This window comes from Epinephelus fuscoguttatus, linkage group LG6 (assembly GCF_011397635.1).
Source record: "Epinephelus fuscoguttatus linkage group LG6, E.fuscoguttatus.final_Chr_v1".
NCBI lineage: Eukaryota > Metazoa > Chordata > Actinopteri > Perciformes > Serranidae > Epinephelus > Epinephelus fuscoguttatus.
In genome coordinates this window covers 42,517,892-42,544,541 of record NC_064757.1, presented here as the reverse complement: position 1 = coordinate 42,544,541, position 26,650 = coordinate 42,517,892, and the positions used below count along the sequence as shown (strand labels likewise).

The window sequence follows — 26,650 nt, the reverse complement described above, 5'->3', positions numbered from 1 at the left end:
ATGGTATCGGATCGGTATTGGCTATCGGCTGATACTCAAAGCCACAGCATCGGGATCGGTATCGAAACTGAAAAGCTGGATCGGTGCATCTCTACATTGTATGTTTCTGCAAACCATGGATACATTACATTTATGTAGGAGATACGCTAAATCTTTATGTTTCTTTACATTCCAACAACACTGAAGTGAACATGTGGTTAAGTTTAGGCATAAAAAACATTTGGTTATGGTTAGGAAAAGATCAGGTTTTGGCTTAAAATGCCTGGTTTTGGTGGCACAATCGTGGCAGACAATGCAATGATGGCTCAGTGGCATTATCTCTGGTGGAATCACAGCAATGGGTCGTGAAGAAACACCCATGTTTGGAGACTAAAATCAATGGAGATCCAGCGTTGACAACTGGTTTTGTTGTTTGTTGGTCTCAAAAAGTGGCCTGCAGCTTGGCAGGCATCTCAACTTGTTGTCAAACTGTCCACCATCCCCTCCTTCTTCCGAAAACAGTCATTCGCTTTAGAAATGTTAATATGATATGTATGAAACATTCAAACGTAATATATCCATTGTTGGCAGAAACAGACAGTGCCTGCATTTCCATCTGGCAACTGGGTAGAAAAATCAAACCACCAACCTGTTGAGTTAAGCACGCTGTGGTGACAACAAGCGGCAACCATAACTGCTGAGTGTTCAAGCCAATGTGGAAGTACCATGAGATGCTGTTCCTCTAATGGCAGCTAGATGCCGTCTTCAAGAAAACTCTGACTGTACTGAAATTTATATAAAATCCAACAAATTCTCTCTACAAGTACAAAAAGTTGCTCATTTCTTTTCACGACAGGTTCAGCTCCTAATGGCAGTTTTGAATTCTAACGTTTCTCTGGAAGGTCAACTTTGGCAGTCTGCCTACGGAGAGCTTCATAACATGTTCAGATTATTTTCAGCATGACTCAGTTGTAAACAAAAAGGCTGTCAGATTGTAAACACATGCATAACATTACCTTTCTTTGGATATCATCCAAACAATTGCAGGGGACTCTAAAAAGTTTTAAATGCTGCTCCCTCCACTGTAGAAATCATTCTGAAAAGGTGGGTTTAGGACAGGAATACTCAACTCGCTTTGCCTGGGGATTTTCCAGGAATTGGGAACATTTGAGGCTCAGCCTGCACCTCAGTCAAGGGTTCTGGTGATCCTCCCCTGGCATGTTTGTTTTTGGATGAACAGGCTATAATCTGATGCTTTTTAATGCACTCTGGCACCTCATTTACATTCAAAGTACAAAAAAAATTCCTTGTGTAAACCAATTTAATTTAATTGGGAATTAGAAAACGGTCGGCGTGCCACCTGGCACCTTACAGCAGGCTGTAAATTGAGTATCATGGGACTAGGACAAGATAACAAGCCAATTTAGTGAAATGTTGAAGGTAACTGTCTCTCTCATTCATTTATCATATGCACATCTGTGTGGTGCCATGTCTCCCTCGCTGATCTCAAATATAATGCGTGCATTGTGGCTCTATTTGTAACGGGCCTCTCATGTTTGAACAGACTCATCATTGAACTTTTTCATACAGTATCAGAGACATTTGATAGATGGATAGATCAAGCTTGTGACAGATTTCACATCTAAAGGTGCAAAAATGAGCAGTGGACTGAAAAGGTTTTGTATTTAACGATTATGTTTGATACTGGGGACTGATGAAAGAAACTCAACACTGACTTTTAGGACAGAGTTTTCATGATGTTCTCTCTCTTACAAAGAGAGACAAGGACAATGGCACACAAAGCTAATGATACTGGCTTAACAGTTACTGTTACTGTAGTGTAGTGGAGCCTTGAACCTTGGCTGGGAATGTGCAACATGACCAGTATGCATGTAAGCTTGAGAGCCAACCAGTAATCCTGCCAACAGGACATCCTCTGACCTCTCCCCTTTTCTTCTGTCTGATGGGTCTGAAGTTACAGGAGCCGTTTCATGAAACATTATCCAGCTGGTATTTCTCCGAATGGGATTGCAGTTGTGTTGCAGTGCGGGGCTCCAGCTTTGCTCACAGCTGCTCCAAATTAAAATTTAGTTACACATTCATAAACTTCTCGCAAGAAATCAGAGCCGTCAAAATGGGTCAGAAATGACTCGTTGTTAATTTTTAACTCAAGTTGCATTTTGTGCATCCCCACGAGGTGGAAAACAGTGATTTAGAAAGTTGCTCAGCCTCAAATCCCTGGTTACACTGTAGCTGGAGAAATGGAGGGCTGCTATCCGCATCACCTAACATGACTTTCACCACGGCTGAGTGGGGAGCTGATGCATTATTGAAAACCACGCTCATGTGCACATGAATGCGAGGGCCGAGTCAGAGCTGCAAGGTGATTCCCTGCAGTGCGAGCCGTCTTTAGTGCCTCTTCTTCCTCGTGTTCGGGAATATACCACAGATAAAACAATAGAGTGACTTCAAAGGCTTGCTCGCAAAGCTATCTACATATATGAATTATTTACCTTTTGTTTTGTTAGCCTAAAAGCTGTTTCTCAGAGCTGCAGACTGTTGCTTGCAAAGATGTTTGGTGTTAGAGGTGAAATATGTGAGCCGGAGGGGCGGTGACGTGTCTGCAGCCGGCCGAGCACTGTGGGCTTGCAGGAGCAACAAAACATGAACAAATTAGACAGATTTGTTGAACAGATTCCGAATTATGCAACGTGGCTTCAACATGAAATCTTTTTGATTGAAAACAAATGAGTTTTGTCAGATGTGAGGAAACCTGTAAACTGGATAATGAATGACTCGGCTTCTCCAAAAAGGCGTACAATCAAAGAAGGGAAGCTTTTTAGATCGAATGTCGGCAGCATGCATTATGTATCACCGCAGGACTGTGAGGTGAAAAACAGTATGTGATTTACTTTCTGTACCTTCTGCTCACCTGCAGCTCTGTCACTGTAACGTTTTCCCTTTTCTTTTGGGCTCGTCTCAAACTGAATCCCTGTGAGATTTCTTTGACTCGCAGAAAATTGTTTCTTAAATTTTTTTTTTTGTATCTTCCCAATGTTGAAATCTCTAAATCAAACTACATCTAAAGTGCAGCACAAACTGTCAGAGCAGTGTGGAAACTTTTGGCTGGACTTGTGACATGGATTTTTCATTAGAGCTAATGGCTGCTGAGACAGAGGAGGTGAGTTATTGAGCAAAGAGCCTCTGTTTGTGTGTTCCTCGTCTCAGGGCTGCACAGGGAAAAAAACGCCCTGCCATTATATCACACCTGGCCTTGTCATAAACCCTCTTCTGTCAGCTCTGTCTCTCTGACTTTATTTATGATTGATCTAAAATGACAACCCTCTGTGGTTGGCACTTTCTGCCTTGGTGTCTTGAAAGATCAGAAGTATTAACCAGCGAGCTGTGACTGTGCATTTCTATTCTTGACCCTTCTAAATGGGTCAGCAACTGTTACTGCAGTCTGGAAGAATCCAAGCAGAACGGCCCATAGTTATTTTTGTTTGGTTCCTTCTGCAGCACGCCATCGTACAAAAATGGTTAAAAGGTCTAGTGTGTAGGATTTAATGGCATCAAGCGTTGAGGTTGCAGAACTGAAACTTCTCCCATCTGCAAATTTGCGTTTCCTAGGATAGTGAAGGAATGACCCATCCTACTCTGCCTCACTTTGTCTCTGATCAGACTGCTCTTATGCAGTGTTGGTACATTTTCCTGTGAAAAGTTATGTACAAAAGTTCGTACATATCCTGTGTAATCATGAGCCAGTAATTTGTGTATAATACTCGCATTTGGGAAGGCTTTGATCATGTGACTAATGATGGGGGTAAAGAATAAAGAAGGAAGTGGTCTGATAAGGAAGGACGTTTGAGTGGTGCATTGGTCACAAAACACAGGACTTTCCTCAAGGACTTTTCTAGGAGGCAAGTCTTAGGAAACATGTGATCTACGTCATTTTGACGTCCATCATCTCCATGTTTCTTTTCCTAAACCTAACCTCCTTAACGTCACGTTAAATGCGTGAGGGGCACATATTCTAAGGCAAGGTGATGCAGCGGTTAGCATTGTCACCTCACAGCAAGAGGGTTCATGGTTCGAACCTGGGGCAGGGGGAGCCCTTCTTTTAGGAGTTTGCATGTTCTCCCCGTGTCAGCGTGGGTTTCCTCCAGGTGCTCCAGCTTCCTCCCACAGGTGACTCTAAATTGTCTGTAGGTGTGAATGTGAGTGTGAATGGCTGTCTGTCTGTATGTGTCAGCCCTGTGATAGTCTGGTGACCTGTCCTAACAGGATAAGGGATTATGGAAAATGAATGAATGAATGAAAAACAATATCATACGAACCACTGAATGAGGATATGATTGGCCTACCCTGACAATGTTATCTCACTCTCTTGCCAAAACCTTACCAATCCAACCAACAAAGGCAGGGTAAGGCAGGTCATTCCTTTGCTATCCTAGGAAATGCAAATTCACCTTCTGCCCACTAGGGCTGTCAACGAATATTCTAAATTTGAATTTAAATTCGAATTTAGGTCCGCGGTCGTTTATAACGTAATGTTATAGATAATTGTTTTATGTGTTTTACTGTGTAAGTATGTAAATGTTTTCAAAGACATTTATGTTGAAATAAAAATACCTACATGTAGTTATGTTTCCTTGTATTAATACATATACAAGTATGTTTCCTTGTATTAATACATATACAAGTATGTTTCCTTGTATTAGTTTGCCCTCTTGTGGACATAATGCGAAAAAAAAAAATTCGAATGGTTTGAACCTTTGAGTTATTTTTAGAAGGAATATTTGATTTTGACAGCCCTACTGTCCTATACCCTTGTGCAAAGGGTGTAGGACAGGGATGCTCAGCTTGCTTTCCCCGGGGGCCACATTTGCAAAATGCTCGAAGGCCAGGTGCCGGTAAATAACCGACTTTAGTAATCAATATGTAATTAATTAGACCAGAACATGTGGGGGATCTTCATGTGGCACTTTTTGGCACAAGCTCTATTTTGGCGCCTTTAATCCACCCTTGCACCTTATACATAGTCAAAGTACCAAAAAAAAGAAATCCCAGTTTTAATTAATTTAGATTTGAACGTGAATTAGAAAATGGTCGGCGGGCCACCTGGGGCCCTATAGCCGGACGGATTTGGCCCACAGGCTAAAGTTGAGCTTCACAGGTGCAGGAGAACTACTGTAGCCAGTGCAAATTTGATTTTGGACTACTGTAGACACAACATGGCGGACTCTACGCTAATAAAATCACAATGATTCTTAGTTTCAGGTGATTATAAACTAATAAACACATAGTAATGAATATTCTATACCATTTCTGCCACTAAATGCTACACACTGGACCTTGAATATGACACAGTTTTCTTCTCTAATCATCTCCTCAAATTTTCCACTGACACATTCCTAAAATCTATTTTTGAAGCAACTCTCTCTCACAAAACAATATTTTCTTTTTCCTCTCATCACCCTCACTGTGACTCCAGTGCTAATCTCTCTGTTTGTGGTGGACCCTGACTCTTTCAGGCCATCTGCTTGATGATCCAGAACCCATTACGTGCTTGATGCTGATATTTGGCTGCGGGAGCGATAGCAGCCGTGGCAGGGCGAGGGCAGACAGCTGGATTTATGGGCTCTGGGAGGCCAACGATCAGCCAGTCATTTGTCATGTCTTACCAGCAGGTCCTCTAATTGGACCGGAGGCATAGGGGGAAAAGTTGAATCAATGAGCTAAGTCACAACTTTTAAACTCAGCCTTTCCCCCAGATGAGAATGTGTGGCTATTAGCATAACAATGCTAACCCTGTGGCAGAGCACACAGTCTCCTGCTTTAGATGCAGATTACTCACCTGCTAAATAGCTTGTGTCGGTGGTCAGATGATGGATAACACACAGGGCAGCCATGGAAATACATGATTAGACCACTGAGGAGCCAGAGTCGTCTCCTCACTCCTTGGGGCCGCTTTGAATATTTGCCAAAGCTTCGATTAAATCAGGCTTTTTGGCAGCGGCTGTGACAGTTTTAGGTGTCCTTCAGTTGGGCAGCGCTATAACTTTGCTTGTTTTCACAGCTTGCATCGCAAGAAATTAGCATATAATCACTCGGCCGGCACTGAAGGAAGTTGTGGAGTAAATCAATTAAATGGCAGCAAATGAATACATTTGAATTCATTCGGCAGCGAGTTATTCGGCAAAACAGGAGCGACACAGCTGTTGCCCTCTAAAAGCGGAAATGTTAACAGTCCTCGTGGTTGCACTGGAGATCCGGAATGATGAGGAGGCAGCTTGAGAGGATGCAGCGATAATGAGAAAGAGTCGATGGGCTATTTGGAGTTGCAACTTTTTCCTGCTTTGTCAGGTCAGAGGTGTGTTGTGGCTCGCTATTTTAATATACTTGAAAAGATGAAACAGGAAGTTTTGCAGCACTTTTTCTGTGTGTATGTGTGTGTGTTACTCAGATGTGTTGCTCAAGTCCATTTTCTGTTATCAGGAAAACATCAAATGGCTGATTTTCCTCCAGCATCCTTTAACTAGTGGTTCTGACAACTTTTTTCATGTTCGGTAACCTATTTTATGCTTTTAGTACAAATGAAGCAGAGAAGGGCTGCTCATGACTTCTGCAAATCAGCATCCAACTGGCAAATGTAGCTATTTAGCTGTTTTTCATTACAGTTTAGATATACAAATAAGTTCACATGGCACAAAGTGTATCCAGTTTGAGATGACACACACCAGAACACCACTTATGTTAAAGCAAAACAACATATTCCCATAGAACTGTTTGTATGATATCCTATGAATTAACGCCCCACAAACTGAAAATCTAATCTGTCCTGTTGTAGCAGGGCATTCTGGTTAATAGTGTTTAGTGTTACCGCAGCTGAAAAAAATGACCTCTCTTAAGCTTAATTTCTCTCCATTTGTTTGTTGAACATAATATACATAATAAAAGATCTTTACTGGAAGCCGGAACCAGACATTGAAACTCTCATAGATGTTTTAGATTGTTGATTCTGATCCCATTTAAGCTACAACAACTCAGTGTGGTTTGCCAAAACAGTCCCAACTCAGTCAATCAATCAGTTTTATTTATAAAGCCCAATATCACAAATCACAATTTGCCTCACAGGGCTTTACAGCATACGACATCCCTCTGTCCTTATGACCCTCACAGCTGATAAGGAAAAACTCCCCCAAAAAAACCCTTTAACGGGAAAAAAAAAACGGTAGAAACCTCAGGAAGAGCAACTGAGGAGGGATCCCTCTTCCAGGACGGACAGACGTGCAATAGATGTCGTACAGAACAGATCAACAGTGTCCACCTACTGTCTTTTTCTGGAGCTTTAAACCATCACCATGGTCTTCATCAGTGGATCGGTTGATATGGGGGCTTGATGTCTTAACATGGGACCTCAGTAGCTGTCGTGATTTCATCTATGGCACTTTCAGGACTTTGTGTAGTTGTTGGCTTGTACAGTGAATAAAGTGTGAAGGTTCATCGCTGACCTTGAAAATAGGAGTTTACCTAAACAATAAATTCTGACTGATTGATTGACTGTCAAGAATGAAGTTTCAGGCCAAACTTATTGCTGTGGTTTGTTCCCAAGTATATGGATATGACCTTGGAATCTGCCCACTCCATCAAGTTGACTGATTCGTCTGGCATCATGACATGAAGCAATGGCTTCTCAGTTAAAATTAAAAAAAAACCCATGTGTGGCATAGAGGGACAGGACTAACACTGTTGTCAAGCTGTCAAGCAGTGCAATGAAACCAAAGAGGAGTAATGACAACAATGATGACTGCTGTAGACAAGATACAGTAGGCACTGAAGTCGAGGCAGCTCTACATCAGCACGTCTTCTCAGTATCGCTTGACATTGAAGTTTGTTTCACTTCGCTCTGCTCCAGTCTTAAAACCCCAGCAATACCAGTATGTTGGCATGGCAACGCATCAGTGTTGACTTAAAATGATATTAGATTCAGATGGGAGGCCCCAAGGCAGACCCAGAAGACTAACGCCTCGGGATCCTCCAGGAGGAGCTGGAAAGCATTGCTGGGAAGAGGGGCATCTAAAATACCTTGCTGAGCCTGCTGCCCTGCGACCCCAACACATACTCACTCCACCCTCGTCAACTATCGACGTTTGGTCATGGATTTTCCACATCCAGATGCGATGTGCAAGGTACCCGAGGTGTGTTGGTTGTTGACATTCTGGGACGCTGTGTCAAGTTCTGCCGGTTACATGCATTGTCCTCTTTCAAAATACACTTCTGTTTTCACAGGAGATTTACGGTTTACATACATTCTCTTTCAAAATGAATGCAAAATGTCGGTACTACACTGCAAATTTACTTTTTTCCCCTTAATGCACATGGTTGGCTACAGGCAACAGAACACGTGGTTGGTGAAGGAAAAAAGAACAGGGTTTGGCTTTATAATCTTACGGGACACGAACACCTCTCTCTAGGACGAAGGTCGGTGTTTGCTGGACCCATCCGCCAGCCCTACTGCCCACCCCACTCGGACTTCGTCACCTTAACTTTTGCTCCTGTCCACTGCGTTTCCCCTGATGCCGTCAAGCGCCATTAAACTATAATGGCGACTAGCTGTCTATCGTGCCAACATGTAAAGATGGCTTTATTTGTTGGTGTCTGACGCCGCAAATCACTGCCCAAGCGCTGGATTTCAACGACTTAGGAGTGAGACCTTTTTTTTTAAAGATTATTTTTTGGGGGCATTTTTGTCTTTAATGGGCAGGACAGAGTGAAACGGGGTGAGAGAGAGAGCAGGGGAGGTGACATGCAGAAATGGTCGGGGTCGAACCTGCGACCGCTGCAGTGAGACATTGCCTCTGTACATGGGGCACCGGCACTATCCACTACGCGATGCCTGGCGACCCGGCTTTTGATTAGTGGTTGAAAATGGGTGGATGGATAGATTCAGGTGGATATGTTGGTCTCTAGTTATTAGTTAGGGAAAACTGGATCCCCTAATACTAACCTAACCTGGTTAGCGTCGACACAGTGACAGACTGGAGATGGAAACGGAGTGTAACAAGTTGATAATTCTGTTTGCTATCAGCCAAGCATTCTCAGGCATAAAACAAACATAAAACATAAATCATTTCCTAAATTATTTGTAATGTATGGAGATGAAAATGTATCCAGCATTACTTTAGCTATTCATATTTCAGACATTTGTGAAACAGAAACAAGGCACATTTGAACAAAATATTGTTGATTTCTTTCTGTTATGATTTAGGCTCATCCCACTCTCTGCTATTATCATATAGTGCATTATTGAAACCTAACCCAGTTATACATTGTACACACAGATTACAGGGCCCCAGTGTGATCAGGCTGATCAGCTGTAAATATAAAGCTGTGTTGACAGAACCAGGTTCCCCTCAAGGAGAAGCTTGAGTGTTTTTGCTGCCGTCTCAGTCGGCAGCAGAGCTTCTAGGCTGCTGAAAGCTATCACGTCCCCAGATTGAATTTGCCTCAGTAATAGCTTTAGTTTCTATCCAATTTTAGCCCAATTACGCTTTGCTAGCCTGGCAGGCTGCCTTTCTTCACCCCTCCCCACGTCTTGAACAAGAGGGTTCGACTAGTGTAACTGACAGCTCCACAAAACTGAGCCCTGTTAATGTTTGACTCTGCCTTTTGTTCTTGATTGGATTTTAATTGAATCTGCTACTTAAGCCAGTGTCGGGGCAACTCCCCTCCCCTCCCTCCTTATTTATCCAGGGAGAAGTGACTCACAGATGAGGGCTGCTTTTCAGCTTCATTCTGCTTGATTTCCATTCAGGAAGACACACTTTCCACAGCTCCATTTCAAGTCAGTGTGATGAGAGCAGGTCATAAACAACTGGCCAAAAAAAAAAAAAAAAAACAGAAGTCAGGTGTTTTTAGTAGAGGTAAAACGATAAAGCAATTTATCGATTAGCTGACCGTCAGAAATTTAATCTAAAACTGTTTTGACATCTGTTAATAGGTCATTTGTCTTTGAAGCAACTTTTGCAGGTTACAGCTTTTTAAATGCAATGATTTGATGCTTTCCTTTGTCATATTTGACAGTAAACTGAATATCTTTGGGTATTGGACTGTTAGTTTGACAAAACAAGACATTTGAAGATGTCACTGTGGACTGTGGACTTTCTTTTACTATTTTATCGTTTAGATTAATCAATAATTCCAAGAGATAACTGGCAAATTAATAGATAATTAAAACATCTGTCAGTTTCATGTACATGGCCTTTTTAGTGCTTGTTTAGTCTTTCAAAAAATATATCTTTAACCCCATGTAGCTGATAACTTAGAGCTGTTGCTGCTGTCAAATTTATATTTTTATCATTAGAAATCAAGTGTATTATAGACCGAAGACGTGGTTAAACTCGGGAGAAAACTGACGCTCTGTAAATGAAAACAACAAAAAACAGGAAAACTAAAGAAAACATTAGTTGTTTCAGAACTTGGCAACCAGTCGCACCTCAAAAGATTAGTTAATTGATCCTTTAAGCAAAAACAAAAGTGTTTGATATTTGTGTGTTTGAACTTCTGTTGTTTTCTCACTGATAGAAGGGAAAAACATAGTCTCCTTTTTGTTTATAAGGCACTGCTTGGAAAGCTCCCCTTCTACCTCACCTCTCTTTTAAAAATCAAATCCATCTCTCATCACACACGCTCACAGGAATCTTTATCCCTTGAAACCCCTCAGATCGGTTCAGAACTCGGTAAATTAGTGTTTCGTTTTTCTGCACCAAATAAATGGAACAAGTTAGAAGAAGTATTTCAAGACATTTTACTGTTGTTATTGTTGTGGTTGTCTTTATCTATCCATCTTTTACAGCAGACTCTATTCTTATTATTTAACTTTTTCGTCTTTTTACTGTTTTTTATTGCTGCGTATAATTCCTGATTATTTGTTCTTATGTACTTTTTTCATCACTTTATTGCGATTGCTATTAGGTGTTTCTATCCTTCTAGCCCATTGAATGTGAATTCAGAGCATTGCTGTAAGGCTCAGTCAATTTTCCCTGAATAAACATTGGTTTGTTTGTGTTAAGCAAGAATTTGCGTAGAAATGGTTTGAAACAATTTTTTTCTTCCCGATAACTAAACTTGCGTATTGGCCAATACTGGTTGCGGATGCGATACCATTGTGTTAAAATATAAATAAATAAATTACAAACAGCTGTATACTTCTAACCCTGTATCTTCATCTGTTTAACCTGTTTTTGCTGCAGAGTGAGTTTGACATCCCGAATATATCCTTCAAACACATATTGTAGACCCCTCCGTCCACTTCTGTCTAAAATTTCCTTTTTTTTTCCTTCAAAAATTTGACAGTATATCTTCAGAGAGTGCAGTCAGTTACAGTATGGGCTCAATGCTAGCTCCGACATCTTAACAGACCATCACAAAGGGACAGGGCTTAGCGAAGGGGCCAATTAAAAATAATCGTTACTTGCAGTCATATCATGTTTTAAATACCGCCAAAGGTCACTCATATAGACTCACATGATACACGACTCCACTTGAAGGCACCCTATTTAAAGTGCTGTTTTGTAGTGAATTTTAGCATCACAGTTTCCTACTGCTCATCACTTTCATATGTGAATGGAGAAAGGAGCCAAGATCCTGCTAGAAAAGCCTATTTTTATTTCATGTGTTGTGTACATTTTGGTAATTCCAATATGCCTCAAGATACTTTTTTCTCTCTTTCTCCATTCACATATTTCAGTTTGACTGGAATTCAAACCGACAACCCATCAGCCAAAGGCCCACAGTGCAAAACTCAAACTTAGCTCTGCCCTATATAACATCCTCGATTAGGATGTACTGTGTGTTAAAGTTATGGATCTATTTTTTCCTTTATGAAATTGGAGACGTGCAGCCGCGATGGCTGAGCTGGTTCAGTCCTAAATCAAATCTGCGGCAGATATCTTTCTCCAGGGGGGGAATGAAATAAGCCCTCAACTCCTTAGATGTTTAATCAACGAATCCCAGGTATGGGTCCCTGTAGGGGACAATCTCACCAGGAGGAGGGGAGGAAATGCCACTACTACTCACGCTGCTGACTGTTGAACAGCTCCCCTGGCTCAGTCTTGACAGAGCAGGAGGTTGGAAGGTCAGGTAATAGCGAGTCCAGGTTTGCTCCCCTGCTCCGGCCACTTTAAGAGGTCCCTGTTTACAATGATCTAGGGGTCAGTCCCATTCTGCTAACGGTCTATTCAGGAGGCAAACAGGATGTGGATTTGGAATTGAGTGCAACCTCCCCTATCCCCCGAGACCTTGGCTGAAATGGACTTGCCCTGCGAGCTGTGGCACTCAGTCCAGTCAGAGCTGAAGTCACCTATACTGTTAGCTGCTGAGCTAATTTTACAAAGCTCTATTAAGACTCAGTGACATGAATGGCAGCCACAGGGCCATAACAGGAAACTAGTCTGTCTGAGGGCGTACCTGCATGTACACAGACTTATTATAAACCCCAGTGACCTCTTTACCCAATTTAAGTCAAAGCAATCCAAGTCTTAAACATGGCACTCTGGTTTTACAAACAACAAATACACACATTCAAGTTATTAATATCGTCTGACACTCCCAACAACTAAACACACACACACATACTTGCACACATATCAAAGGGTTGACTGCAAAAGGGACAGTTACATTTGGGGCAAAACTGAATTTTATTTCTTGTTTTAAATCTCTCTTTAAGACATATTTCTGATAATTAGAGAGATATATCTGCATTCCATATAGTTATTTAAACGCAATATAAAAAACTTTAGATTCAGGGAGGTTGTTAGAGACCCAAGTAGGGCATCAGTGCACCTGTCTGCTGTCGATTTTACAAGTCAAATGTTCCCAAAATTCATTATTTTTGATGTGATTAGTTGTCTTAATCTGTGAAAAATAGGATTGCCTCTGTGTCTGGTATTACAAAGGGATTTGAATGCAGGAGCTTTTGGTTTTTTTTGTGTGTGAATAGAGCCAAATTTCATGAAATATGTATTATATGAAGATGTCGCCTCTATGTCCGCTCAGCTACATTTGTGCAAAATGTATGCTCTTACGTGTATTTTGCAAGTGTTGGTGGTGTTTTTGGTGGTTGGCTTTGGACACTGGTGATGTGTGGCAGAAAGTTATTCATCGGGAAATCAACTCACCGGCCTGTAAAGTCTCCTCTCTTGTGACTCTGCTAGCTAGCCAGGTCAAGGTTTACAACATGGAAGAAGACATGAAGAAGATTGGCACCAGCTGAACTAGCGTCCTCCCAGCTATTGTACAGGTGTTGAAAAATACACTGGATGACCTCTGTGCCTCATCAGTTTCCAGCAGAATATAAGAAAGTGTAATATCCTTAAAACTTGGCTCTTTTTCAGTATGCCGATCTAACAGAACAGAGGACTCTGGCGAGAGAAGGAGAGGCGGCGTGTGCTTTACATTGAATAAGGACTGGTGTGACAGTGGGAATGTGAGGTGCTGTCCTGTTCCTGCTTTGGATCACAACTATATAATGTCTACAAACGGCTGCAGAGCAGTGCTGTTGTGCTCGGGGGAGCAAGCATGTTGGCCATCTTGTTGAGATTTGAATGTGGACAGTTAAATCATTTCACAACCAGAAAACCATTCGGAAACATGGACGATTATATAAGAGCAACCAACGATGCAAGAAGAAGCAATAAATGACTAAAGTACAGAGCACAAATTAAAGGAGCTGATGGGATCCATTTCTCTGGAGTTGTACCTTGTATAATTGCATGTGAGAAATGATTGGATGATTGATATTTAACCAGTACTTTTACCTTCCCTTGTACTTTAATACAATTTTCATTTGCTTGTACTTTTCATTTTTTAAATTGTTACATTCAACCTTTCTGCTTTTACTTGAATAGATTTTTGATTAAGGTTTACACTCAAACCACTTTCCTAAAGAAAAGAATGTAGCCTGAAGTTCTACTGTTCTGGTCCAGTCAGAAAGATTTTCCATTTTTATCTTTGCTTTGAACCTCTTCCTCTCATAGGGGCAATCTGTTAGAAAGCTATCTGACAAAGAGAGGATTGTCACCACACTGGAGAGCTTCACTGATTTGTAATGAGATTGGTTGGTTTGGTGAAACCATGCTGAAATGTTTATGGTCAGAATGTCACACAGGCCTTTTCACACAGACCGTACGGAAAGACCAGGGGCAAGTATCTCTCTTAGTTTTTTAAAATGCAACTAGAGACTGAGAGGGATTGGCATACTCCGCGTGACAAACTGATCTCACTCTATCCTGGGATTGCTCTTTGCAGTCAGAGCATATTACCTGAGAGACAGTTCCCCTTCCTGTAATAGTGAGAGTGCACGCAGGGGGTGCAACTCTGAGTGCCTGTCGCGGTGAATCTGGGGTTGTATTTTAGCAGGATTGCTTTTCCTGTTTGTACTTTTAATAACTTCAAAGGCAGACAGGCAGAGCAGAGAACTCTCGTGTCAACTGTTTGCTGAAGACACATGAATGTGTGTAAAGTGAATTTGTGTGATTTCTGTGATCTTAAATTTGAAGAGTTTTTCATGCAGTTTGTCTTAATGGTTGCACCTGACACCAGTTAACCATGGTTTCCTGTACCTGTGTTAGGCATTGACTTTACTCATTTTCATATCAAGCTGAAGCGTCCTCAACTTGTCATAGTGGGGTGAATTTGCGACTTGGAGGTGCCTTTGCATCTTTTCTCTGATTTTGTGTGCATTTACCTTGAAATTTAGTTTGATGTTGTAACTAAATTTATGTACTGTATCCTATTTAAAAGACTTGTTGCATATTGGTGACTTTTTTTTTGCCATCGATTGTTGTTTTGTTTGACCAAAGGCCATTTTGGTTCCATATTCTTCAGTAGTCTCCAAGTAAACAGCTTGTTTGGGGTACATAAGCATAATTTATGACCTTTCACATTCATTGGTTGACACTAGTGCTTGCTCGCCTCATTTGTTTACATATATATCAAAAAACTGCATTTAAGCAGTCCATAAACCTGATTCAGACCTCAGTTAGAAAAGCAACAGGCATTGCAAATTTGCATAGGCTATAAATGCTGTGGTATGTGCCATGTGGTTCAAAAGTGCCCCTATATGAATACACATTAAATATGCAGGTAAATATCATGTAAAAAGTAGGAGAAACCATTTACCAAGATAATAAAACAGAACTTTTGTTTTTTCCCCCAGTATCAACTTCAGGAGCTCCTCAAGGAACCCTCCTGGGTCCCCTCATGATTGCAGTTTGGAAACTGTTAAAGGCTGTTACACTGTTAAAATTTTAGCTTTATGCTCCCATCTTCATGTTAAAATATTAAAAATGATACAGTGAGGAAGTCTATCTTTGCAATTTTAATGGTGCATCCACAAAAAATACATAGCTCCATTATTTGAGGTATTCAATCCTTTGTGAACATCATCAGCAACATGTTTTCTGAAACTTTTTCTTTTTCTGAAACTTTAAGGGGAATATCAAGAGATAAAAACATTGATGTGCATCTTCTGCGTGACCTGTTTCTACATCAACTAGTCTTGTTTTGTTTGACAGAACTAGTCCTTGTCAGTGTTGTACATTTCAGATTGTGTGAGCGTTCTATAGTTTCTCTCTCAGGAGATAAAAGCATACGTGTGAGAACTGCAGTGCCAAGTTGACACCCACATTCTCGTTACTTCTGAAGATTGCTCCTCCTTCTCTCTGAGCTGGAACATTAATGTTGTGAGCAGAGATTGCCTGTGACACGTTTGCCCTTACATAAAACACATTACACATCTGGCCACAGCTGTGCAGAAATGCTCTCCCACAGACTCGCATATGAACACACGTACACATAAATAGCTCAAACCACATTACAGGGAACATATCAACTGACATGCTCTCTCCAGGAGTGCCTTTCCTCTCAGCTGGCTGCCTTAATTAAATTTTCATTCTGTGGTGTTATCCTTTCTGTTTGTGTCTTTCAACATGACCTATAGCTATTCCCACATTTTACTGCATGTTAACTGCATGACTTTCTCTTGTACCCTAACTCAATTACCAAGAAGAGCTGTTTTCGGAATTGTAATGGCTCTCATTTTTCACAGAAATTCAAAGTCATGGTTCAGTAATTCCAAGATTGTAGTCACATTAAAGGATAATTGCACTTTACAACAATATGTGATTTTCATAATTTGCCATGTTTAATGTAGGTAACAATATGCTGTACTCGGGGTGATCATAGCTGAGGATCTGGGAAACAAAAAGTCAGATAGGTCAAGAAACACAAGCAGACGGACAATCAGATATGTTGAAAACAACCCTCCAGGTTAGCCAAACTTATTTGTAAGAGACCTCTACAGTGGCTCGTAATTGATTCAGCACTGATTTAGGTTCGATACATGGCTTGTTTTTAGACCGTCTAGTCTCAAAGGCCTCCAGCATCTTACAAGTTTAACAGGTTGTATTGAATTTTGTGGCTCTGCTTGGTGGATTCTCTCACCGTCTATGATTGCAATCAACCAGGTGTGCTGCCAGAGGTTTTTTTCTGTAATGATCGAGGGCTGTATTTAACACATTTTTCTTCTCCTCATAATGTGCAAGACTTTCATGTGCATAACACTGGTAATAGAGAGCAAAAACACTTACTTTGGATGTGTGTAAAATAATCCCATTAGACATCTGTTCTTAACCAGTAAAGGGTCTGATTTGATTTCAAGTTTGATATATACACTATCTGCACAACATTTCATGCAAAATGTGTTTTCCTTATTTGTTATAAAATTCATAAAACAAGTGAAACTCTATTGGGTAAAGATTGAATTATCCCACTGACAGTGCTTTAAGTCTTCAAGGCTGAATATGAGACTGATGTGTTAAATATAGGGCTGCCCCCGACTAAGAATTTTCCTGGTCAACCAACAGTCGTCATTTAGGGCCATTAGTCGACTAGTTGCCCGCGTGTTTATGATATTAATTTAATTATTAAATGATATATTTTGGTGGTTTGAGTTGAAGGTGTGAGAAAGAATAGTATCAGTAACATTGTTAACACTGTGCTACATTACAGAGAAATACAAAACCGTACTAATGAACCTTCATTAATATAGGCCTATATTTTATCTCCAAGTGCACGTCACACACTGAGCGAGCCGCCTGTTAATGACGCTGTGGGCTAATGGGCATGTAGCTACTTCCATGTTTCAGATGATACGTCATGTTTGTAGTCGACCAATGAAGATGAGTTTACATATCACCTTGGGTTCGTCCTTCACCTTCTCAAAATGATCCCACACTTTGGATTTCCTGCCCGACATGTTATTAACTAGCCTGTGGAATAACCGCAGGTACCAGCCCTGGAAATTAAGGGCGGTTCACATGCCGCGTCTTTAACCATGTGGAAAATACAAGGTCAGGCACTGGGCGATACTTGTGTGCCTTTTTTGTACCAGCTTTCAAGAGCGTGGCGGCATGTTGTTTGCTTAAGAAGCAGAGTGCAGAGCTGATCTTTTTCTAGGTGCTGTTTATAAGTGTGTAGGCCTATCGTTCGTGGGACAGATGTAAAGCTCTTGGTAGCCCTGCCCTCCATTGGTTTGTAACCGGGCTCCTGTCTGACTGCTGAGCGTGGCCACTTCCTGTGTCTGTCCTTTCAAATTAAATTCCCACATGGTCCAGTCATAAAGGTTTTGATTTATTTTGACAAGGCACAGCTCCTGATGGAGTTTCACATTTGTTTTTTGTTTGTGTGTTTTGTATTCCCTGCAACTAAGTGATCAATGAAATCTTGCCGACGAATGACCTTTCTGGTCGACTAACGTTTGGTCGACTATAAGGGGGCAGCCCTAGTAAAGTACACTTAAGTTTCATTGTGATTATTGCATCTTTCAAATTATTTTGATGGTATATGTTTCTGTGTGTAGACAAGTGATACAGTCTTGGTGAATATTTGTACAACCTATTTGAAGCATCCATTTATCTCAGTGTCCCAGGGTCAGACTCTTGGTGGAAGTATCAGGTGTTGAATGCCAGCGATATTTTGTCTTTTTTAATATTACCATTAGTCTCCAGTGTCAAAAATGTTAAAATCCTGCACACAGATGCTTGAAGGTGGACAGTTTTTGCAGTGCACCAATATAACGTACACAGGATGGGCGCTCTGTGCTGCCAAATTGCCATTTGTACCCTTTGGTTTTGGGACCTTCCTGATTTAACTGTATTCAGTCCTTCCTTTAACAAAGAGGAACAGCAAGTTGAGCCCCTGGGTGCACAGCCAAGACACCTTATCGTAGATCCATCCACAATGTATTGCCTACTGCTGTGTACCCTCTTGTGTCAGCATACAGTATATTGGACTATTAGTGGTCTGGTTGTTACCTGAGGCTAAAGTTTCCTGTCCATTAAGATGTCTGCTCTAGTTACCGTCTCAAATGGAGCAAAGTCTCCACATTTAACAGTCACCCCCCACCATGAAGTGTCCACTCCATAAGCACAGCTGCCCGTGGATATTCCCGTCATGAGTGGGTAATTAATCATCCGTCTAAATCGGATTTATGGACTGTAAGATGATATATCTGAGTATATGCAGGCTGGGATATTGATTTAGATTTGGCTTCAAGCTAGCCATAAGACATTGTCAGCTCGATGTTATGAGCTATTGACAAACACAAGGCATGCTAAAGGGTGCAGCCAAATGGCAGAAGTGATCTCCAGCCTTTCTGCCTTCTTTTGCTCTATCTCATTGTGTAGTTGGCCATGGTGCTCAAGGCTTTTAATCAACACTGTGGCAGGCTCAGTCCACCTGCAGCAGAAATCCTTCAGTGGTTTACAGCCTTAAGTATAGAAGATGATAAGAGTTCAAAGTGTGAAATGATTTTCTTATGGTGATACAAACTGCTGCAGAGCATGGAGGCAGTTCTGATTCTCCTGAGTAATAAGACTCTGAATAATATACAGCCATCGTTTGTTCAATCCATGTGTCTGTTGCATAGTGTATCTATAATGCATGATTACTGCACACTGTGCAGTGGTTGTCATAACGCCTGGTATCAATTTGTGTCAGCAATGGTGAGGAGAAAATAAACTTTGGAAAGTTAGACAGCAGATGTTGTAAATCAAACTGCAGAAGACTGAAGCAACATTATCTGCAAATCTCAATGCAAGTGAGCAAAAAAAACCAACCTTTTATCAGTCACATTAATATGCAGAAAGGAGTCTATATGTTTACTGTCATTTGCTCCGGCTGTCAACATTAACGTGACATGTGGGTGTGATAGAATATAATAATGGAGCATGAGGAAGTGGTTTTTTTTTTTTTTTATAGTGATGAATCAAGTCTATCTTCGGCAGTGTTTCATGTCTGTTTTGTTTTGTCTCTTGACAGAACAACACATCATGGAGACCGCAGTCGTGTCAGGAGTGTACCTGCTACAGCGACGTGGCCATCTGCAGGCCCACCCACTGCCCCAACCCACAGTGTGACTTTCAGAGGGTAAGACGACATTTTACATTTAACAGAAAAAGTTTGGGTGCTTTTTATTTTGGGATGGAAAACAACAGTACACACAAAAGATAACAAGAAATCTCTTTTTCTATGTAAGGGTGGTGTTATTGCTCTGTACTTCCCCTGTTGTAGACAAATCCTGTGAAAGGACAAAGAACATAAACATTTAAGTTGGTGTCTCCATACAGCTAAATTATCCTGTCTGTGGCATTCAGCTACAAATTAGGAGCATTGGTTCCTAATTTCCTAAAACAACTCGCCATACTTTTACCCAAATGGGTAAACAGTACATTTGTTGTGGACTATTTTTAGAGGCAAATAAATACAGTCAGCAGGATGGTGTATACACTTCTGTTACTTTCAATTAGATTGTTTATTATTTAATTTTTATTTATTGTTAATTAGAGCTGCCACACAAAATAGAGGACAAACAAGCAACGTGATTTAAAATGTTAAAGCGTTGTCTCTGGCTTCAGATGCAGAGGAAAATTGAAGCATTAGTTTCGACAGCTATTTAGATTTAGACTTAGTACTTGTCTTGAGACGAAATGATGATTAGTTTTAGTCATTATGTTTTCTACGTGTTTTTTTATCTTCAAACTAATCCATTTAGGCTCATTCATGTATCAGAAATTAGAATCAAGGTGACAGGTCGGTTTTTTTGTACAACTACAAATAATTTGTGCACACTTCCAAACTGTCATTTCTCCAGCAGTGTTTGACAGGTTTAAGAGCTAGACCTTTTTAGACAGGAACTGTGCAAATTTGCAGGAAAGCCCAATCAGTCTTTTTTCAGCATTGGCAGTATAAAAACAAAATCAGGGAGTGCAGCAAAATGCCGCCTACCTACTTTTGTTTATACAGAATGCGCCTTTTTTGGGGCAATGGGGGGCGTGAGCAAGTAACAAAACGTGTAGCTCAGCGTGTGACGTAAACAGTGACGTGGGAGGGAAGCTGCCGCTAGTCAGGCGGTGATTCTCTCGTAAGTCGGCCCGTTCTTCACCGTCCCTGTCATTTGCGAGGACAAGGAGGGCGCGCAATTCCTTGTCTCCCCAGTTGCTCATCTTTACAGTGTCTGTCAGGTTTGCGTTTCCCTCTTGCTACTAGCTGCTCGCTAATTCCAGCTATCAGCTGTTTCCTGTTTATCCACCGCCAGTGGCTCGCACATGCAGCGTCATCAACAGCTACTCCTGTTGTGGAAGGCTGCCTCGTTCTGTTTAAACTGAGAGGATTCCGCCAATATGACTACCCTACGAGGTGGAAAATTGGGCGCCTCGGATCAACTCGCCAATCCGGTTCTGTGTGTCTAAATGCTCGTAGTCTGAGTGGTCGGAAGTTCACTGCAGAGATGAGCCTCTCATTGGGCGGAACGAGCCACCCACTGAAGTCCCGCCCTACCACCGCCGGTTGTGTAGCAGTTTTCAACCGTTTTCAACACGTCCTTTACTAACTTTTGCGGTGTTTGATCTTGCGCGGATGTAGCCATTTTTCTGCAATTGTCCGCGTCCTGTAGGTGATATTTTTGTGAGCGTGTTAGACCAAAACCTGTTTCCCTCCGGCAATATTTTTTGCAAGCGCACTATTGTTGTGGCCCGCCCAGAACGATTGTGATTGGTTGAAAGAAATATAAGCAGCCGGGGCGTTTTTTTCTCCAATCTTAAAGTGAGAATCGGCCCAGCAAGACCTTTCTTTTCTTGAGAAAGGTCTGGTGAGTGAGACTAAAATGCTCGCAGCTGGCCGGCAAAATGGCCCAACATGTGAGACAACTAGGATTTGTCTTCAGGTTCATTGTAAATTCTGACTTATCCATCTATCAGACTGAAGAAGCAGAAACATAACTTGATTAAAGCCTGAATTCTTTCATCTGCAAAATGTTTGTCTGGCGTTTTACTGAGCCTCCTACCTGCCTGTCAGACACCATCAAACCACAAACCTGCTCAGTCTGCATCTGAGCGGAGTCCCATGGGGATCAGTTGTTAGGTCTCACGGCTGCTGGCTGCTTGCTCTGCTGCTGTTTAGCAGCTAATGAGCGGAGCTGACTGGTAACAGGCATCGCTGCAACTAACAAACTCCACAATTCATTCAGCAGCTCCACCATCCACAGTCAGACACACACAGCTGATTATTTACTGCTGAAGTACTGCTTACACCTTGCACCAACAGCTGATGCTGCTATGGTGTGAGGGTTTTTGCTGGTTAGCCAAACATCCTGTCACTGACTAGTTGCTGGATAGATTTAGTCTTAGTTTTCATTATCAAGATCTATTTTCATCATCGTCTCGTTTTCGTCATGGAGAAAAGGTCGTTGACAGAAAATTTTCATTATGGTTTCCATCAACAAAATTCACACTGGATAATCCAAGCAGTGTGGAAATTCCAGAAGCTGGGACAAAAAAAGTTCAAGTCTAACAATAAAATGTTTCTTCCAAAGCAGCTCTGCCTCTGAGAAATACTTTAAGAAGTCGCTCAAACCTTCAAGTGATTGAAAGTTTTTGAAAAGAGTGGGAGCATGGAAAAAGTTCAGTTACACCCACAACTATGTGTTTTATGTGGTTTAAACTGCAGACCCACTTTCATTGTTTATTTAGTAGTTATGAAGTGTTTTTTTAGCCACAGAATATGAAATACTCTTCAACTACAACCAGAATCTGAGCACAATCAAACAGTAAGTGAATAAAATAAATAGCCTTAAATATTCAGGATCCTCTTTGTGATATTTTAATCTCCCTCTTTTCATTTCACCTTGAAGTGCGGCTCTACTTTCAAGGACCCATTTAATCACTTGTCTTTGTGTGATGCCCCTACAACAAGAATCAATGAAATGACAGACTATTGTGCAGTGAAGTCTGCCGATTGCACCATTTAATCTGCCACAATGACAACTGTTCGGAGACGGTTAGTTCCAGCCTAGCTTTTTTGGCTCATTTGAATTCACAGGGACACATTTTCAAAGCCCTTTTTTACTCCATCTATCCGGCTGTTCCTCCCAGTGCTTCTTCTTAAATGTGATTTAAACGTCAAAGCCTGCAGTGACGGCATCGAATCCAATCCCAACCCTGAGCTAAGGCAACAATCAATGCCTAATGAATTCCACTCTGCTGGTTAGCAATCCAATGTTAATTAAAAATTAGTCATCATGCTCACCAAGCCGTGTGCTCCCTCCCTCTAAAATGCTCTCAAAATGTGACTCCCTCTCACCTACGCTGTGATAAAAGGAGTATTAGGGCTTTTATCATCTGTCTGTCTCTGATTATAAGGCTTTCTTTTGAAATCCACAGCCCTTATCTGCAAGCTTGAATGTCCTACCTTATCGACTTCACTGAAATCCATCTCTAAATTTCACGGGGGGTGTCTTAATATTTCTGCCTTTCTTATGTCTGAATAGGCTGGCTAAATCCTTCGCTTCTTGTCTTTGTTTGCTCAAACAGCATATTCTAAGTGATGCATATTGACTGAGTCTAGAAATTCAGGGAACTTAGCCCCCTCATCAAAACTCTATCTGCATACCTTGCATCATCCATTCATCCATCCATCCATCCATCCATCCATCCATCCATCTTCAACCACTTATCCAAAGCCGGGTCACGGGGGCAGCAGGCCGAGCAAAGCATTCTAGACGTCCCTCTCCCCAGCAGCGCTTTTCCTGCTCCTTTTGGAGGAATCCAAGATGTTCCCAGGCCAGATGAGATGTGTAATCCCTCCAGCATGTTCTGGGTCTACCCCAGGGTCTCCTTCCAGTTGGACATACCTGGAACACCTCCAGCAGGAGTCACCCAGGAGGCATCCTGATTAGATGCCAGAACCAGCACTTTGGCGTTGGCGGCTTTTCGGCTGATTGAGCATGTTGAATCGGTGGCGGAGCTTGTCGGTGAGAGAGATCACTCTGATTGGCTGTTCAGGTTTTATTTCCTTGCCCCTGTAGTGAGTGAATCTGCCTGTAGTGAAACCGGGGCTAACTGGTGCTTCTTCCTCAGGCTCCACTTCACTCAGCTGCCCCACAGATCTGCTGCTTCTTCCTGCTTCTTCTTTAACCTGAAAAACAAACCGGAGCTAGCTGGGAGCGGTTAGCAGAGCGTTAGCCGCAGCATGACCAGAGGGAAGTACAGCCAGTTAGCCTCCGCTAGTGTCTGAGCTATCCCCGGCTCTTCATTTGAATCCAGACCGTTTGAATCCAAATGGAGAGCCAGAGCTAGCTGGGAGCGGCTAGCGGAGCGTTAGCCGCAGCATGACCAGAGGGAAGCACAGCCAGTTAGCCTCTGCTAGCCTCCCAGCTAGCCCTGGCTCTCCGTTTGGATCCAACCGGAGCACAGAGCCCTGGTTTGTTATTCAGGTTAAAGTGGGAAGAAGCAGCGGGTTTATCGGGCAGCTGAGTGAAGTGGAGCCTGCGGAGGAAACACCGGGACCGTCTGGATGTAATAGTCCGTGGAGGTGCTGCGGTGCTCAGCTGCACAGATAGGAAACCCCTCGGCTGACAGGATGTACCACTCTCTCACTCCGCTCTCTGTCACGCAGGCGCAGAATGTACAAACTACTTGGCCATCGGTTGTAGTCTGTGTAGTGTGTTCAAATGCAACTGACACAGGGCGACGTGAGGTGACGTAGACGACGCAACAGTTGGCTTTCGTCGGCGCTAGTTCTTTGATGATGGTTTGGTGTGTCAGCACCTTAAGGCTGAGCCCAGACACCCTTTGGAGGAAACTCATTTTGGCCACGTGTATCTGTGACCTCATTCTTTCGGTCATTACCCAGAGCTCATGACCATAGGTGAGGGTTGGGACATAGATGGACCAGTAAATCAAAAGATTTGGCTTCTGGCTCAGCTCTCTCTTCACCACAACGGTCCGGCACAGCCCCCGCATCACACCTTGCATCAGTTTGATAAAAATTGATTTGATTGAAACCATAAAAGTATAAAGTACAAAGTTTGTGTTTACATTATTTTATAAACAGAGCAGAAAGTGGTTAGCCAATCTTTAATTCACCGGCCGATCCTTCACAGAAGCACAGGACCCCCATGTAATTACCTTCTATTCCCCAGCAAAAGAAACGGCAGGAGTGGAAAACCTTGAGTCTTACTACTGTGAGAATACAGCAGTCCAATGATAAATGAACTCTGTTCTCCTTGAGCCTGAACCATCTCTCTTTATTTGCAGCAATAAAATCTGAAATTGGATCAAATTCTTGTGCTACAGCCATATTTTGGTAATTAAATTTGAGGCTGCAGACAGAAAAAAGGCTAGAGAGACTGAAAGATGACAAGTTCAGGAAAAGAGATACAAGAACAAATGAATGTACGAAAACATTTAGAGGTTTAGATTATTAGTGTTTAATTTATTAACACAAATGCTGTTGTGATGGATGGATTTTCGCCAGCTGTCAAGTTCTGCTGGTGGTCTTGATGTTTGTGTGTTCGCAGGCGATTGATGACCAGCTGAAAGTACAATATAATCCCTTGGTCTGTCTGTTTATTCATTGCAACTGCTACTTGCTCTACAGCTCCTCTCCATCTTTTTTATTTCCCATACTTGTTATGTATACATTTCGTTTCCATTCTTCTGCCTATTCACATGTAATTTGTCTTCGGGTGTGCCTCTATTCAGTCCTTTTTCTCTTTTTCAATTGACACAAGACATTCTCTGAAGCTTCTTGGGGGTTGTTTTTCTCACCTTATACAAATTGTATTCCTCCCCTCATTCTTTTCCACAGCATTTGTATTCACAAATAAACGACACCTAAACTATTCACTGGCTCTGCTTCTGGCCCTGGCTGCTTTCCCATTTGCTTGTTTCCACACATTGCGGCCTCAATCAGGGCGTGTAGGCAGCGCGGATAAAGGACTGCATGTTGAATCTGTATTGTACCACCTCCATTGCGCTTGCTCTGCATTCTACACACTGTGTATGCCTGATAGAGTCTTCATATTTTCATTATTATCACTTCGGTTGTGCTATTTGCGTCACACGATTTCCATGGAAATGGACAGACAGTAATTGACAAATTTTGTATTCATGCTGGTTAAAGGCATCTAACACCATTTTCTCTCTCTGTCTCTGGGGATTTGTGTGTATTTCGGTTGTGCTACGTGTGTATTCATATTGTGTGTGTCTTTTCTAAAGGGCGAGCGTTTGAGGATCCCTGCCAACAAGTGCTGTCCAGAGTGCATCTCCTCGTCCCAGGGCTCCTGCCAGTACGAAGGAGTTGTATATGGAGTAAGTGAAAGTGACAGAGAACGGAGAAAAGACTCTTCTTCTGTCTCTATGCTCTGTCTTTCCTCCTCTCCTGATCAATCAACCATTCTACAAAACCTTAATATGCACACATAAGATGCAGCCTCTGTAGATTAATTTAAAAATACATTACATGATCCTGAGTATAAGAACATCTCTGTCTATATACTTTTGGTTTGGTCAAGGCCTCTCAGTTCTGGTGCAGGGAAATCTTATTGCTACTGAATACAAACTAATATTGTAGATCAGTGGTTTTCTAACTGGTCCCACCACGGGGTCCACATTTCTCCTTAGTCAGTAGTTCAAGGTCCATGCAGTAAAATATATTCAGCATCATTCTTGCGTTTGGCCATGTCGTTGAGCTAGTTTGCTGTCTCCATCAAGTAGCTGTCAGTTAGTCACTCACTCTACAGCAGGAAACGGCACTTCAAAATAAAAGTTCTGTGCTGGAAATTCACTGTACTCTAAAATAAGGTGTGTCTTCTATAGGGCTTTTCCTCATTGACCAATAGTTGTCATTTAGGGCCATTAGTCGACTCGTCGCCCGCATGTTTACGATATTAAGTTAATTATTAAATGATATATTTTGGTGGTTTGAGTTGAAGGTGTGAGAAAGAATAGTATCAGTAACATTGTTAACACTGTGCTACATTACAGAGAAATACAAACCGTACTAATGAACCTTCATTAATATAGGCCTATATTTTATCTCCAAGTGCACGTCACACACTGAGCGAGCCGCCTGTTAATGACGCTGTGGGCTAATGGGCATGTAGCTACTTCCATGTTTCAGATGATACGTCATGTTTGTAGTCGACCAATGAAGATGAGTTTACATATCACCTTGGGTTCGTCCTTCACCTTCTCAAAATGATCCCACACTTTGGATTTCCTGCCCGACATGTTATTAACTAGCCTGTGGAATAACCGCAGGTACCAGC

At 41.8% G+C, this 26,650-nt stretch overlaps 1 protein-coding gene across 1 annotated transcript in view; it reads left to right on the top strand.

Annotated features, from left to right (window-relative positions):
* Window positions 1-26,650, top strand: part of fras1 (Fraser extracellular matrix complex subunit 1) — a 402,098-nt gene that overhangs the window by 103,449 nt on the left and 271,999 nt on the right. The window contains exons 3-4 of the mRNA XM_049578302.1: window positions 19,363-19,470; window positions 25,599-25,691. Of these exons, the coding sequence (XP_049434259.1) occupies window positions 19,363-19,470; window positions 25,599-25,691 (201 nt within the window). The remainder of the gene's footprint in view (window positions 1-19,362; window positions 19,471-25,598; window positions 25,692-26,650) is intronic.